Below are 14,505 nucleotides of genomic sequence, written 5' to 3'. Positions count from 1 at the left end.
ACAATTGAATTGATGAAATGTAAAAGTCTAAGTGCTGATAAGATTACAAAGTTTGGAATGCTTGAGCTTATTTATTTATTTTTTTTATAAAGAAGTTATATCAACTTTGCCTGAGTATGTTTTAAAATGTCTGGCTAGCACTATGGAAAGCAGTATGGAGTATCCTCAGAAAATTAAATAGATCTACCATATGATCCAGCTATTCCACTGCTGGATATTTATCCAAAGAACTTGAAAACACAAATGCATAAAGATACACGCATCCCTGTGTTCATTGCAGCATTATTCACAGTAGCCAAGACTTGGAAGCAACCTAGGTACCCATCAAGGGACGAATGGATAAAGAAGATGTGGTATATATACATAATGGAATACTACTCAGCCATAAGAAATGATGAAATCCAGCCATTTGTGACAACATGGAGGGAACTTGAGGGTATTATGTGGTATTATGCTAAGTGAAATAAGTCAGAGGGAGAAAGTCAAATACCGTATGATCTCACTCATAAGTACAGCAAGAATAGCCATTGATTATATAGACTCTTTTAAATCTGCTTTGCTGGGACTTTTTATAAGGAATCTCAAATTGAACTTTAAAGGCCTCTTGAGGCCAGGAAAGCCAAGCCAAGGATTTGTCATCAGGCCTCACCTGCAATACCTCAGATTTGGGTGAATTCCTCTCCTTTGGAGGTCCCCCAAAATATTGAGGTTCCTTGCACTTGCCAGATAAGTGAGCTTCCTTACTTACCAGGTAAGATTGCTGGAATCTCTGTAAACAAGGTACCAGGCCCATATTTCCAAGTAGTTTTATTCCATAAAGTCCGATCCTTGTTTCTCAAAAGCTGTCTGGTCATATCTGAGTCTATGCCTGTTTCTCTCAAATATGACTTTCCATTCAAAGCTTTGGTAAGATAACCAATGTTTCCAGTTGCATCCCATTATAAGGAGAACAGATTCTTATTGAACTTATGCAAATAACTATATTACCACAAAAATAACAATACTCACTAAGTTTCCAAATTCTGGATAGATCAGGTAGGGAGAAAAAGAAAAATGTTTCAGTTCTGCTCACAAAGGTATAATTTCACCAAATTGCTCTAAGTCATAGTTAGCATAAGAGGAAAGAGGAAAAGATTTCCTTAAATCTGAGAAAACAAAACATTAAAAAATCAACAATATTTCAAATGAAAAGTCTTATAAATTATAGTTATCCTCATCAGTGCAGCAACAAACAAACACATAGCAACAGAGATTGGATTGGTGGTTACCATAGGGGAAGTGGGGAGGGGGTGGGCAAAGGGGGGGTTAGGCCCACATGTGTGGTGATGAACTATAATTAGTTTTTGGGGGTGAACATGATGTAATCTACACAGAATTAGAAATATATTACAATGAACATCTGAAAGCTATATAATGGTATAATCCATTATATTACTGCAATTAAAAAAAAAAGTCTGGCTGGGAATACTTCCCTATGCAATATTATAAGACCAAGACTTATTAATAAAGTCATGCCCATGGGCCCATATGTAAATAATTGGGCCAAGTTTATTGAAACTAAACATTTTGAAAACCAATTAGTCTTAATCTGGCTATCTTTGGTAAAAATGAGGGTGATTTAGAGAGAAAAATTATGTTTCCATGAAAACTGTCATACTCATTTGTGGATATTAGATCCTACTTCTGTTGATTGTCTTTGAGGGTTTTTCTATCTGTGGACTGGACAGGATCCTCATTTCTTCTAGTCTCCTGAAATATCTGGCTACAAATCTCTAAACCAACATTTCAATTTTTTCCCTCATTTTCATTTGGAATCATTGAGAACTGAACCTGCTCTTTTTCCCGAAGCCTTGCAAACTGAAGCTGAACATCTTGATATAAACTTAAGAGAGATTCGTGTCTGTTGCTGTGTAAGCTGTAAGCCACTCAGAAAGATACTAGAATGCCTGATGACATCATCAGAGATATCTCAAGCTGCAAAAGATGCTTCACTATGACATCTAGAAATCTTGACTGGCAGCCCTCTGGGCTCAAGAACTGGTTTATAATTTGCTCCAACTATTAACTTTGTTTTTTTTTTTTGTTTCCATAGAAATACTTTTATTAAATACCCAATTGCTTGCTTCTACAATATAGGCATAACTTTGGGAACCCACCTGCATCACCGCCTTCTAAAACAGATTTAACTGGACTGATCTATTATCAGGACTAAGAAATGTGTTCAGTGAGATGAAAAATCTACCACTCAGCTTCTGGACTATGAAACTTCTTAAACTTTCAAAGGACTGTGAAACTTAAAAGTTTCAAAGGCAGGACTGTGGGGGGCTGGAATTGGCCACCTCTTTGACATGAAGATTATTTTGGGCTGGTTACTTTTAAAAAACTGCAGACATGAGAGAAACTCTGAGAAGCAGAAGTTACCCTTTTTAAAGAGACGTTTACATTTGTAAAGGAAATCTCCATCTGTGAAGGTGTGTCCCTCTCTGTACCAGGAAGAAGGGGGATGACCTTATCTCTAGCAACTCTTATCAGTGCAGAAGGCAAGGACTTAAATCTGCATAATAACCTTACTCTTGTTTACTGTGCTTTTCTGGTAATCTCCCATAACTGACTCCCCAACATCCTCCTTTGTCTTTAGCTGAGGAGGGTATTTAAGATGAGGGCCTCCACCATTTTGGCGAGTTGCTTAGTTTGCCTGAGTCTCTCCTATGTATACATGTTATAAAGCCTTGTTTAATTTTCTCCTGTTCTTCTGTCTCATGTCAATTTAATTTGTTGTCTGGCCAGAAGGACCCAGAGTGGGTAGAGCAAATGTCTTCCTCCCCTACGCTAGCTTTTGCAATTAAGTTTCAACCACTGATTTGGTCCAACTCATACCCTCTCCTCTTAGAAAGTTGATGCTCAGCAAGGTAAAGTGACTCATTTCTGTTCACACTTGCCAGAAATAAATCTTAATTTCCCTTCTTTCTTTTTCTTTTTTGAGTTAGTGTTCTTACCACCACGTCTCACTGTTTTATTTCAAAAATGTCTGCAAAGTGTGCTCCTTACTGAAGCTTTTTATCTCTAAGGAATTAAATCATCACATATTACGGAAACGTTTTCCTTGAATTTCTAAAAAAGTGGAACACATGCTCACATATATGTCCACAACATTGCAAGGGGCAGCAGGCAGATGCTTTTGTTCACATGATTATTTAACGCTTAGGAACAATAAATCCACCCCATCTTACTGCTTAAACGGCAGAGATTCCAAAACTATCTGGTTTTCTGAAAACAGAATCAGCCGAGCGATCCCTTCAGTTGCTGTTGTTGGGGAAATTTCTTTAGACTTTCTGAAAGAGCAATTGGGCAGCTCTGAGTCAATTGCCACCTCTAGAAAATGTGTCTTCCTATTTCAGAGACCTCTCATGTCCCTTTTTATATTATGATTATTTAGATTTTATCCAATCTAAATACATGTTTCCTCTCAAAGGGCAAAAGTTGTTTCATAAAGAGAGTCATTTTGTCCTTTCTTCCTTCTTATGAACCCACCCTCCTCTCCTCCTGATCCCCACTGGAAAAGCTCACAGTGACAGGTGACATCCTTGCACTAAGAGATTTGCTGGGAGAGCAGGAACCAGATCAACTGGCTTCTTTGGAGGTCGATTTTTCAACCATTTATAGAAAAATGGAGGTTCTGAGTGTGGAGTGATGATCATAAGTTCATCTACGGCAAGGACTTGTTCATTCATTCATTCACTCATTCATTGGACAAACATTATGAAGAGCTTACTATGCCCCAGGGGTGTGAGGAAGCATAAACCTATTGTGAGGCCCAGGCATGACAGACCGCTGCAGGTCAGGGCAGAGCAGAAGTGTCCGAAGAGCACCAGCTCCAGGTCCCCCGAGATGACCAGGGAAGGCTGCAGGCAGAGCCAGCGTTGGAGCTGGACTCTGAGACATGGCCTCCATTCTGGAGGTGGAGCTGGAAGGCAGCCACTACAGCAGAGGGGATGGCAGCAGAGAAGAGGAAGACGTGAGGATGAGGAGTGGGACAGTCAGAGCCCTTACCCCAGAAGAGCTGAGGGTCAGACCTGGAAGGATGGTTGGGCTCATGCCACGAACTGCATGCCGGGCTGAGAGGTTTCCATCATTAGGCATCACTGAAGGTTGTCAGCAGGAGTGTGGCAGCATGACTCTGGCAGCTGCCCGTGGGGAGTGGCGAGCTGGGGAGGAAGATCCTGAATCTACTGAGAACAAAAGGAAATATTCCTGAAATAGCGTAGGGACGAAGTAGTGAAGGACAGAGTCGGGGTCCGGCCGGCGGAGTGGGACAGGATAGCCACAGGGAGATAAACTGAGGGAAGAACAAGAGCTGGAGAAGCATTGGACAGACGCGGGGTGAGGACGGAGAGGGCGGCAAAGGTGATTCTCACATTTTGAAATGACAGCAATGCCCTGGCCTGAAGTGAGGGAAAGAAGACAACGATCTGTTTCTGTTGAGGTTATAAGTTTAGTTTCAAATGTGCTGACTCAAAGACTAAGTTTTATGTTTCTTGTGCACCACCCTGGGGGCCCAGAAGAAGCCATGGTTAAAATGGAAGCAATTCCCATGGGGACTGTCTGGAGGAGGGCGGTTCTCAGGGCTCAGAAGGCCCAAGTGCCTTTGGAAATTCGATGTGAAGGCAGCACTGGTCTGGCCCTATTTGGATCCCCTTCCTCCTTCTCCTTTAAAAGTAACTGAAGCTTAAAGGTGAAAATGACTTGAGAATAATAGAAATCACATTAGCACTACTCCCCTCCCGCTATCTTCCACCATTTGGTGGCGATTGACAATCTTGGGGCTACGATTCTATGTCTCATGCTGGCAAGTCCTTGGGCTCATCCGGAGTTAGCTTCATCAGTTTATCCACACAGAGCAGGATGAGGGTGAGAAACCAGAGACTCCAACCAATGGCGGCCGCGATCCAGCCGTATTCATCCACTCCAGCGTGGCAGCACTGGGCCGCTTGCGGGCAGAAGTCGACATCTGGTGGGGAAGGGCGGGCAGAACGACAGGGTGGTCACACTGGCCCCTCCGACTCCTCCTCTGGCATTCATGGTAACAAGAACAACAACAGTCCATAGCTAACATTTATTAAGCATTGCTCCGCGCCACGCACTATGTTAAGTGCTTTATGCACGTTACCTTGTTTATTCCTCACAAAGTGATGGGTACGGTTGTTATTCTCATTTTATATGAAGAAATTGAGGCTGTAACTTGCCCACGGTCACAACATGGCCGAATTAGAACTCAAACCCAATACTGTAGGACTCTAAAGCCATGTTCTTAACCGCTATGTATTATTGCCTCTTCCCCTCCTTTGTAAGTGCCCAGAAGTAAACACATTTGGTCATTCAATGAGGGCAGAATAAAGGAGCCAGACTTACAATAAAGCAAATCTTTCTATTAATGAGACATGAGTAAAAGTGTTTGCTTTATGAACTGCTGGGATCCTTGCTCCTGGAAGTATTCAAGCAGAGGATGAAGAGAAACACCAAAAGGAAGCTCCTGCATTGGGCAGGAATTGGACTAGCTGATTTTTACAGTCTTTCCACTTGCAAATTTCTCCAGAACTCAGGGCATCTTTGGTTGCTGTCCTGGGGATGGGTCATTAAAGCCACCTGTGCCAAAGATTGTGAGCCTGGATGGGGGACAAGGCCAAGAGAGCTTTTTAGACATGCTCTGGGGGCCATGAGCAAACCACACCGGCACACAGGAAGGCCAGGCAGGCACTCAGCCACTCGGTGCCAGTGAACTGAAAGCAAGGAGGATTAAGTTTCCTCCCAGATATGGGGCCAGCTCTGGGGTTAGGGCAGACGGCAGAAGCTTACTGAGGCACTGCTCCAGGGTCTCAAGGTCTGGGTGGTGGGCGGTCAAGGTCGAGTTGTTGCTGCTGCTTGCTTCTGGAAGAAAAGACAGGAGACAGTCTCAGACAGCAGGAGAAACCGTTCCTAGACCTAGAGTTTGAAATCTTTTTTGTAAATCAGTTGTGAGCATTATGAAAGTATTATAGAAGTCTAGGTACGTTGAGACCTCATGCAACAAAGCTAACCCCCAGTTATAGACTGAATTGGGTCCCCCAAGTTCATATGCTGAAGTACTAACCCCCCCGACCCCCCGCCGGTAGTGACTGTATTTGGAGATAAGACCTTTAAAGAGCTAATTGGAAAGTGAAATGGGGTCATATAAGGTGGGCCCCGATCCAAGATGACTGGTGTTCTTAGAAGAAGAAGAGACACCAGGGATGTGCACACACACAGGAAAGACCGTGTGAGGACACAGAGAAATGGTGGCGATCTGTAAGCCAGACAGAGAGACCTCAGGAGAAACCAACCCCGCCGACTCCTGGAGCCTCCACAACTGTGAGAAAATAAATGTCTGCTGTTAAGCCACCCAGTGTGTGATATTGTGTTACGGCAGCCCAGCAGAGGAACACAGCCCCCTTTTCCTATCACGTCTATTCTGCTTCAGAGACGCTTTATCTTCATTTCTCATTGCCCTTCAGTTACCAAGGGCCTGCTGTGCACAGCATTCCAAGCACTCTGTTTTAGCTGCTTTCTATGCATTTCTATAAAATTGTTTTTCTAGTATATATTCACACAATTACTTAAAAATCTGGAACGTCTTTTCATAACTATCTTCAATTCCCTTCCAAACAAACAAACATTGAAATCTGACCTTAATTCTTTATTTCTGATGATGATGATAGTATTACTCAGGCAGATGGTTATCAAAAAAATTAAACACCATACAAGCAAGTCTAGATGTTGCTAGAATACGCAGCACTTAGAATTGTCCCTTGATTAATAAGCAAGTTGCACAATGATAAAAAGAACTTCAGCGGGAATTCTCGAAGTTCTGTCAGAGTTCGGGAGGTGAGGTGGGGCTATGGAGATGAACATAAGGATCCCCGTGGAAGAAGAGCCATTGCCCCCATTCCCGCTCTAACTGAGAACGTGGAGACAGATGACCTAGATCCACTCTGTCTGATGTGGCAGCCACTTGTGGCTATTTAAAGTTGTTAAAATTAAATTAAGTAAAAAATTCAGCTTCGTGGTCATATCAGCCATATTTCAAGCACTCAGTCACCACGTGTGGCTAGTGGCTACCGTGTTGGAAGCACAGCACAGATACGGAACATTTCCATCATCAAAAAATGTTCCCTTAGACAGTGCTAATCTAGGTAGAGAAAGACCAAGAGACCAATTTTGAAAAATCTTGCTGGAAATTATATTGCTGTTCAATCTGCTTCTTTGGGAATGCAAAAGAAAAAACAGGGTTTGGAAACTCTCAAGGCCCCAGTGACTCTAGGTCAGCGTGTCCTTCAAAGGAACTTGTTGTCACATATCAGGATGAGTTAGGAAGAAACTTCCCACACAGTCACAGTCATGAAATTGCTGCTCAGACTAATTTTACGCCACCCGCTCCCAAGCCACTCCAATTCCAACCTAAAGTATAGTCATTCCTTTGATGCAATCTGATTGTCACTGTAAATTATTTACAACTAAATGGCTTAGAGCTTGGCCTTTATTTGTTTTGGAGAAATTGATTTCTCAACATTTTAACTTACCTTAGAACCCAAATAACTTCCTTGGCCCTGACTTTCATCTCCTCTCTACCCTAGAATGGAAGTGGCCTCCATCTAGAGCAAGCGAGTGAAAAAGACCCAGTTAATTGGATGCTAGTATTAGGTTAAACCATATGAAGTTGCCATTTCTATGGGTCTAAATTTCTTCAGTCTTAGCAATTTTATATGGTTCAAACTGAATAGCCTAGTTATAAATACCCTCTTTACACATCACCCTCTGCCCTCAATAGCAGAGCCAGCCAGGGACAGGTGCCACCTGAGTCACTTCCAAAGTCAAGGCTGCCGGAACACCCAACAATTCAGCGCAGTTAAATTTGTCAAGTGTTTTGCAAGGCACTGTGAAGATAAACAGGAGGAAATAAACCACTCTTATTCGGGGAGGGGTGATGCTAGAAAATAAAACAAACATGCTAACATTCACTGAGTGTTTACCATGTTCTTTACATGCAGTAGTCTCATTTCATCTCTACAACCATCCTCTGTATAAGCACCATGATTATCCCTATGTCATACATGAGGAAACTGGAGCACAGAGAGGGTAAGACATTTGCTCAAGGTCACACAGCTAGTCAGTTGTGGAAGCTGGAGCTGGGTTGAGGCTCAGTGGCTTGAGAGCCCACGCTCTGAACCTCCAATGGAGAGACTGTGAAGATGAGGGAGATGTAAAGATTGGAGGGAAAACGGCAAGGATTGGTGCTGAGGAGGAAAAATCAGTCAGGGAGCAGGGCAGACAGTGTTCTGAGGGGAGATGAGGAGTGAGATCAAAGCCAGGGGCAGAAACCAGGGGCAGGAGAGGAGGTTCAGAGCCCAGCCTCGGAGTGCAAGACGGAGGATGCAACTCAACCCCTCCAGCCCCCAGGAGAAAAGGGGGTGATAACCCAACGTCTCCTGTGTGTGTGTTGTGGGGGTGGGGAGTAGGGTGGACAGCGTAGGGAGCTTTCATGTGTGGAGGTTTTGTGAAAGTTGCAAGGGAAGCACAGGTCAAGGGAGGGACAGGGGACCTTAGGCAAGGGGAGAGGGTGTGAAGGGAGGACCATAAACCACATCAGGCAGGGGCGCTGAGAAGGAGCCATTGAGAAACAGTGCCCGAAAGATGTCATTATAGGCCAGTTTAGTCCCCTGATGGGAGAGACTCTGTACATTGCTTTTTCCTCTTTCTTTGTGAAAAAGGCCAACAGAGGTGGCTGCTCCTGTCCTAGCTGAGGATTGGAGTATTGCTCTCGGTCTTAAGCAAATTTAAGACGCCCCCACTCCACCCCACCATCTCCTGCCTAATGCTTCAGATGAGAAAGGACGTTTCCTCTTTCCTTTATGCAGGACCAGCTCTAGCCATGGAATCCTCCTCCTTCCTCCTTCCTTCCCTCCCTCCTTGCCTCACTCTCTCCCTCCCTCCCTCCTTGCCTCACTCTCTCCGGCCCTTCCTCCCTCCCTCCCCTTTCCCAGGGTGGCCAAGAATAAAGCTCACAGTTCTACCTGCCGAGCAAGCCAAGTGGAAGGAGGCGAAGATCAGGCTGAGGACCAGGGCTGCCTGGGGCACAGAGGTGAGGTGCTTCATGCTGGAGAGGGAGGCATCTGTGGGCACCAGCCCTGCAGAGATGTGCTGAGTGCCCTGTGCCATGGGTCCTGTGGGTGCCGCGTCCTGCAGGAGCTTGAAAACCACTCTGTCAGAGGTGACTTTCTGCTCTCTGTTTGGGGGAAAGAGAGGGGGTGGAGCAAAGGAAGCGTTGGCTGTCACAGCTTGCGCTTGCTCGCCTGGGTAGAAATGAAGCTGAGCTACGTTGGCTGCAGGGAGAGGGGAGGGGCGAGTCTGCAGCTCTTCCTTGAGCTCACATTTTGTCTCTACTGAGAAAAAAGAGGAGGAGAGGAGATTTGCGCTCTGCGAAGATGGGTTTGCTGCCTCTTCCAGCTGCGGGTACAGCACTGGCTTCCCTGTTCCATTTAGTCCAATATTTCCTGAGCACCTGCTGTGTGCACTGCCCTCTGCTAAAGTCTGGGAATGCCTGTCCTCAGAGTGCTTTCATTACAAACACATATCATTAAAACACAGAGTAGTGGCTCAGGAAGGACAAAGTACCTTGACTCTCAGCAGCAAGAGGCCACATCCACTGATGGGATGCTTCATGAGGAAGATGGCATTTGAGTTGGGCCTCGAAAGATGGGTAGAAATTTGACGGGCAAAGAGCAGAAGAGGGCAGGGTAGGCAGAAGGGACAGGCGAGCAAAGGCCCAGAGGTAAGAGGTGCTCAGAGTCCACCATGCCCGCAGCACAGATAAGTGCAGGTACCCTGAGGAGGGTGAGGTGGGAAGTGAATGGAGAGCCATGAGGTTGAGCATCTGGTGTGGCAGGCTGGGGAGTTTGAAACAATCAGGAGGCAAAAGGGAAGCTTTGTGAAGGTTTTGAACTGAGTAGTAACTCAATTGGAGCTCTGCCTGCAGTCTAACCCACTTACTGAATACCTCTCATGTATATGAAAGGCATTTGAGACTCAGAGATGGCTAAGACGTGACCCCTACTCTTGATCCCTATTCACAGTCCATCAGTGAGACCAGGGAGTGAAGAAAGAATTGTGATGCAGTATGGTAAGACCCAAACATGGGTGTCTTCCTCAGTGATGGGGCTATGAAAGAGGGAGTGGTGGAATCTACCTGAGTGGTGCAGGCAAAGGAGTCACAGAGGAAGGGATATTTGGGCTGGGTATGGAAGTTTGCATATGCAGATGAGAGTTGATGAGCTGTGTAAGTAAAAGGAATAGCACACACAAAGGCAAGAGAATTGTTTGGGTGCCTGCAGGCTGCCACGTCTGGACATGTGCATTGTGTTCCTGCATAAGTATGGGCCTGGTTAAGAGAGTGAGGGATGAAATCCAGCTCATTCAAAGCTATGCGAAGGACCTGTAAACCATGTGTAAGGCCAGAGTAAGGATGTCTTATTGCAATACATCAGCCCCGAGGAGACACTTTTTTCTAATTTGCCCAAAGGTACAGATTAGTGGTGGCCCTATATTCTTGGATTTGGGGATTGGGAGCAGAAGTGATTTAGGAAGGCTAATCTTCAGGCAGTGTACGGAGATCCAGTTTAGGCCTACCACTTGGTCGAACATTCACCAATTACCGAGTAGCTGCTGCGTGCTGGGTCCTTGGGATGCAGGGGTGGGGGGTCTGAGGTCAGTAAGGCAATGCAGTCCCTGTCCTCAAGGTGCTCAGGGTCCAGTGAGGAATGGACAAATAAATGATGACAACACAATGAAAGTAGTGTGATAAGAGATTTCCACAAAGAATGGGAAAATCATGGCTGAGGGTTGGGGAGTAGGGGACCCAGAGAACACTTCACATGGGGATGGAGATGGCATTTTGACCTGAAACTTGAAAGATGAATAGTTTACCAGGCTGGGGAGAAGGGAATAGTATGGGTAAAGCCTCCAAGGCATGCCCCTCATCTGGGGAGCAATGACTGTCCTGGGAGCATGGGGTGGGATCAAGGTGCGTCTGGTTAGACTAAGAACACCCTTTAAGGAATTTGTAGATGTGGACACCTTAGTATTTCAGAAACACGAAGGATTGATCTATGGAGGGCAGACCTGGGTTCAGAGAGATCTAAGAAGCTATGGAGAAAAACCTAGCCAGTGGTCAAAAGGGCCCTGAAATAAGGAGCTGGACTGAGGATAGAGAAGAGTGGAACAGAATCAAGAAGCATTTAGGAGGCCAAATCAACAGAAGGGAATCCAGGAAAAGGATGCAGGGTGAAGGCAAGATTTCTAGCTGGGGTGAGTGAGTAGCCATGAGGCCAGCCCGGGGTGGAATTCTGGCCCAGCCTCTTACTGGCTGAGTGGCCTTGGGCAAGTTACTTTATACGTCGGAACCTCAGGTTCTTTATCTGAAAAGCAACAGACAGTAGCACCTATCTCAGGAGCCATCATGACTTAATGAAATAATCCATGTGAAGCGCTTCGCACAGCGCTAGCTGATGGTAAGTACTCAGTAAATGTCAACCACCAGTTGCATAGAAGGGTCATCATAAATAGAAAATATGGGATGGGGCTGGCCCCGTGGCTGAGTGGTTAAGTTCGCGCGCTCTGCTTTGGTGGCCCAGGGTTTCGCCAGTTTGAATCCTGGGCGCGGACATGGCACCGCTCATCGAGCCACGCTGAGGCGGCGTCGCACATACCACAACTAGAAGGACCCACGACTACGAATACACAGCTATGTATCTGGGGGCTTTGGGGAGAAAAAGGAAAAAAAATAGTAATAATAAAAAAATCTTTAAAAAAAAAGAACATGTGGGAGAAAGGCAGTTTTAGGGAAAAATAATACTATTTATGTATTGATTTATTTATATCCCTGTCTTGGTCCTAAAAGGGTTGAAGGAAACTTACATACAATTAATTAAGCTAGATAAAATAAATTTAAAATAAATGAGAAGAAATGAGGCAAAGAGAAAGTTAGTGTAGGAAATGTAAGATGGGTCCCTGAGCGAGTTTAGAGTACAAAATGGCACGCATGTTTTCTAAGTTTTCTGGAGGCCAGTGTGAAGAGGTAACATGATCATGTATGTGATTCGTGGGCTCACAAGGCGAAAATAACAGCAGAAGCACAACTGCTCTTGATACCAAAACCAGAGAGGAATTTCCCCCGGGTCCCCACAGAGATGCCATTACTTAATAGGACAAACAACGTTCATGGCCTTTTCCTAACAGTAAACCCTGCAGTCAGCTGGCTGGACTAGGACTGATTTCTCCAGTGGGCCCTGGGCAGAACAGCAGGGCGTGGCATCTACGAGATTTTCAAGGGTCTCAAAAGTGTTTGAGACCTGAAAAAAAAGGTTCTCGGATCCGGAACATGAACAACAACAACAAATCTGTGTAGTCAAAAGAAATAATTCTCTCAAAAGCAAAGTTATGTGATTCATGTCAAACATTTAAACAGAAACAATCTCACGTAGGTTGTTAGGTGCATTTTAATATGTTTGAGGTGAGCAGAGTGTCCTTCCAAAGTGATGAGAGCCTGGGACATACCTTGAAACAGACCTGCCTAGGGTTGTGCTGGTGGTGTGACTAGCATCCACCAGTCTAAGCGGACAGTGTCACATCAGATCACGTTAGTGAAAGGAATTCTGGGAAGCAGTGGGTGTAGAAGGGATAGTTAATGACCTGTCCCCTCTCTCTTTCTTTTTAGCATCGTTATTTGATTTGAGATTGTTTTAGATTAGGTATTTTTGAGTCGATTAAAAGATAGACATTCTCTTATCAACAGATGAAAGGATGTTATTTTCCTAAAATAAGATAGACTTGCCTGCTCTCTGATGAATCATATACCCAAAGGAAGGGCCACATGGCAACTATTTTACAAATGTCACCACTATTAGCATTTGTTTTTTAAGCAAGTCCATAACTAATACCTCACGCAGCTGGTGACCTCACCCAGGAAATCGCTCATACATTTTACATCAGGTTTGTTTTGGAAGGTGTACCAGGAAGTTGCATTGCTCAAAGCTAGACATTCTGTGGGAACCTTCTCAAGATTTTTTTTTTTTTCATGTTTGAGATAGGTGTTTGGTTACACATGATTTTTTAAGAAGTCTGGGCTAAAATGTCTGTGGCCAGGCTCCATGTTGGTCGTTGGGGTGGGGTTGGCCAAGAGGATGGGGTTCCAGGGCCCTCGCTGCCTCCAATTTTATCTGTTTGCCCTGATACGATTCCATTGAAAAAGGAAAAGAGGGGCAGAATGTTTCTTGTGCTAAAAGATTGCAAACCAGCATTCTGGGGCTGGAATGGCCTCTGCCTTTGAGAAAGACGTTTTACGTGGCAGAAGCTTCCCTTGTGATTCTGATAGGCCCCTCTACTGCCTCTCCATCTCTGGGAAGAGAATGTGGGCCCTGACTCTGAGGCTTTGTTTCCCATCAGTCCACTCTGAGGAGAATCATGGCCCCCACCACGACTATGCGTGCTTTTCCCTAACTTCTAGCAGAGATGGGGTCCATGGCTGTTCCTGCCTGTGGCTTTGTCAGGATCTATTTTCACAAAATAATGTCAATCTCTAGTTGCTCATGAGACTGAAACATCTAGACCTTCATGAGAGTAGCACTTGGTTTGTGGAGGAGCTTAACCTTACTCACTGCCACTCAGCAGTCTACAATTGAGAGAGAATGAGGAGTACTCTTTTAAGAAAAATGGAGGACTACACCGACACCAACTTTGAGATGATGCCATAGAGTTGATAGAAGTAACAAGTGAAAAAGGCCTGGAGCCCACCATTTCTCAGCAGTTCCCAGGGTGATTCATTCAGCTTGCTCTTCATCCACAATTGCACTAGGGGGTGGTAGGACCATGACCCAGACAGAGGGAGGTTAGCAAAAAGAGTGGGAATCCCTCTTGGCTAAGACCATCTTCCACCTGGCCCCTGGATCTCGTTCCCTCCCACCTTCTCAGACTGTATTGTGATGGGTGAACACGCCTTTGGTGATTTCTATTTTTTATTCATTCATTCATTTATTTATTTTGAGGAAGATTAGCCCTGAGCTAACATCTGCCAATCCTCCTCTTTTTTTGCTGAGGAAGACTGCCCCTGAGCTAACCCACGTGCCCATCTTCCTCTGCTTTATATGTGGGACGCCTGCCACAGCATGGCTTGCCAAGTGGTGCCGTGTCCACACCCAGGATCCTAACCCATGAAACCCCGGGCCGCGGAATCGGAACGTACGAACTTAACCGCTGCACCACCAGCCGGCCCCTCTGTTTTTTGATATTCATTAAGAACCATTGAATGGCGAATTTTTGTAAATGTTTGGCAGTACTTGAAGAGAATATGTCATGTAGTGGTGGCCTTCAGTGTCTACATAAGTCCTATAGATCAAGAGTGCTGGTTGTGTTGTTCAGATCTTGTCTGTTTTTCCTGTTTTT

At 45.0% G+C, this 14,505-nt stretch overlaps 2 protein-coding genes across 5 annotated transcripts in view; one reads left to right on the top strand and one right to left on the bottom strand.

The window, feature by feature from the left end:
- Positions 1-792: 792 nt before the first annotated feature.
- TMEM213 (transmembrane protein 213) lies at positions 793-9,270 on the bottom strand. 3 transcript variants are annotated; one of them, XM_001496914.6, is made up of 3 exons: positions 9,084-9,270; positions 5,854-5,925; positions 793-5,008 (listed from the first exon to the last, which is right to left on the bottom strand). In XM_001496914.6, exons 1-3 carry the CDS (start codon positions 9,226-9,228, stop codon positions 4,839-4,841), a joined length of 387 nt encoding a protein of 128 aa, XP_001496964.2. In that variant the 5' UTR covers positions 9,229-9,270; the 3' UTR covers positions 793-4,838. The 3 variants fall into 3 exon arrangements, with proteins under 3 accessions (XP_001496964.2, XP_070122042.1, XP_014594774.1); XM_070265941.1 differs by having other exon boundaries at positions 2,067-5,008; positions 5,854-5,922; positions 9,084-9,267; XM_014739288.3 differs by lacking the exon at positions 793-5,008 and adding an exon at positions 5,406-5,663 and having other exon boundaries at positions 9,084-9,228.
- Positions 9,093-14,505, top strand: part of ATP6V0A4 (ATPase H+ transporting V0 subunit a4) — a 72,811-nt gene continuing 67,398 nt past the window's right edge. The window contains exon 1 of one of the 2 annotated variants that reach the window (XM_070265919.1): positions 9,093-9,280. The gene's annotated coding sequence lies outside the window, so the exon portion shown is untranslated. The remainder of the gene's footprint in view (positions 9,281-14,505) is intronic. The other variant, XM_070265920.1, reaches the window with a different exon arrangement.

The sequence above is a fragment of the Equus caballus genome, chromosome 4, assembly GCF_041296265.1.
Source record: "Equus caballus isolate H_3958 breed thoroughbred chromosome 4, TB-T2T, whole genome shotgun sequence".
Classification (NCBI taxonomy): Eukaryota; Metazoa; Chordata; class Mammalia; order Perissodactyla; family Equidae; genus Equus; species Equus caballus.
This window is presented reverse-complemented; position numbering and strand designations above follow the sequence as displayed.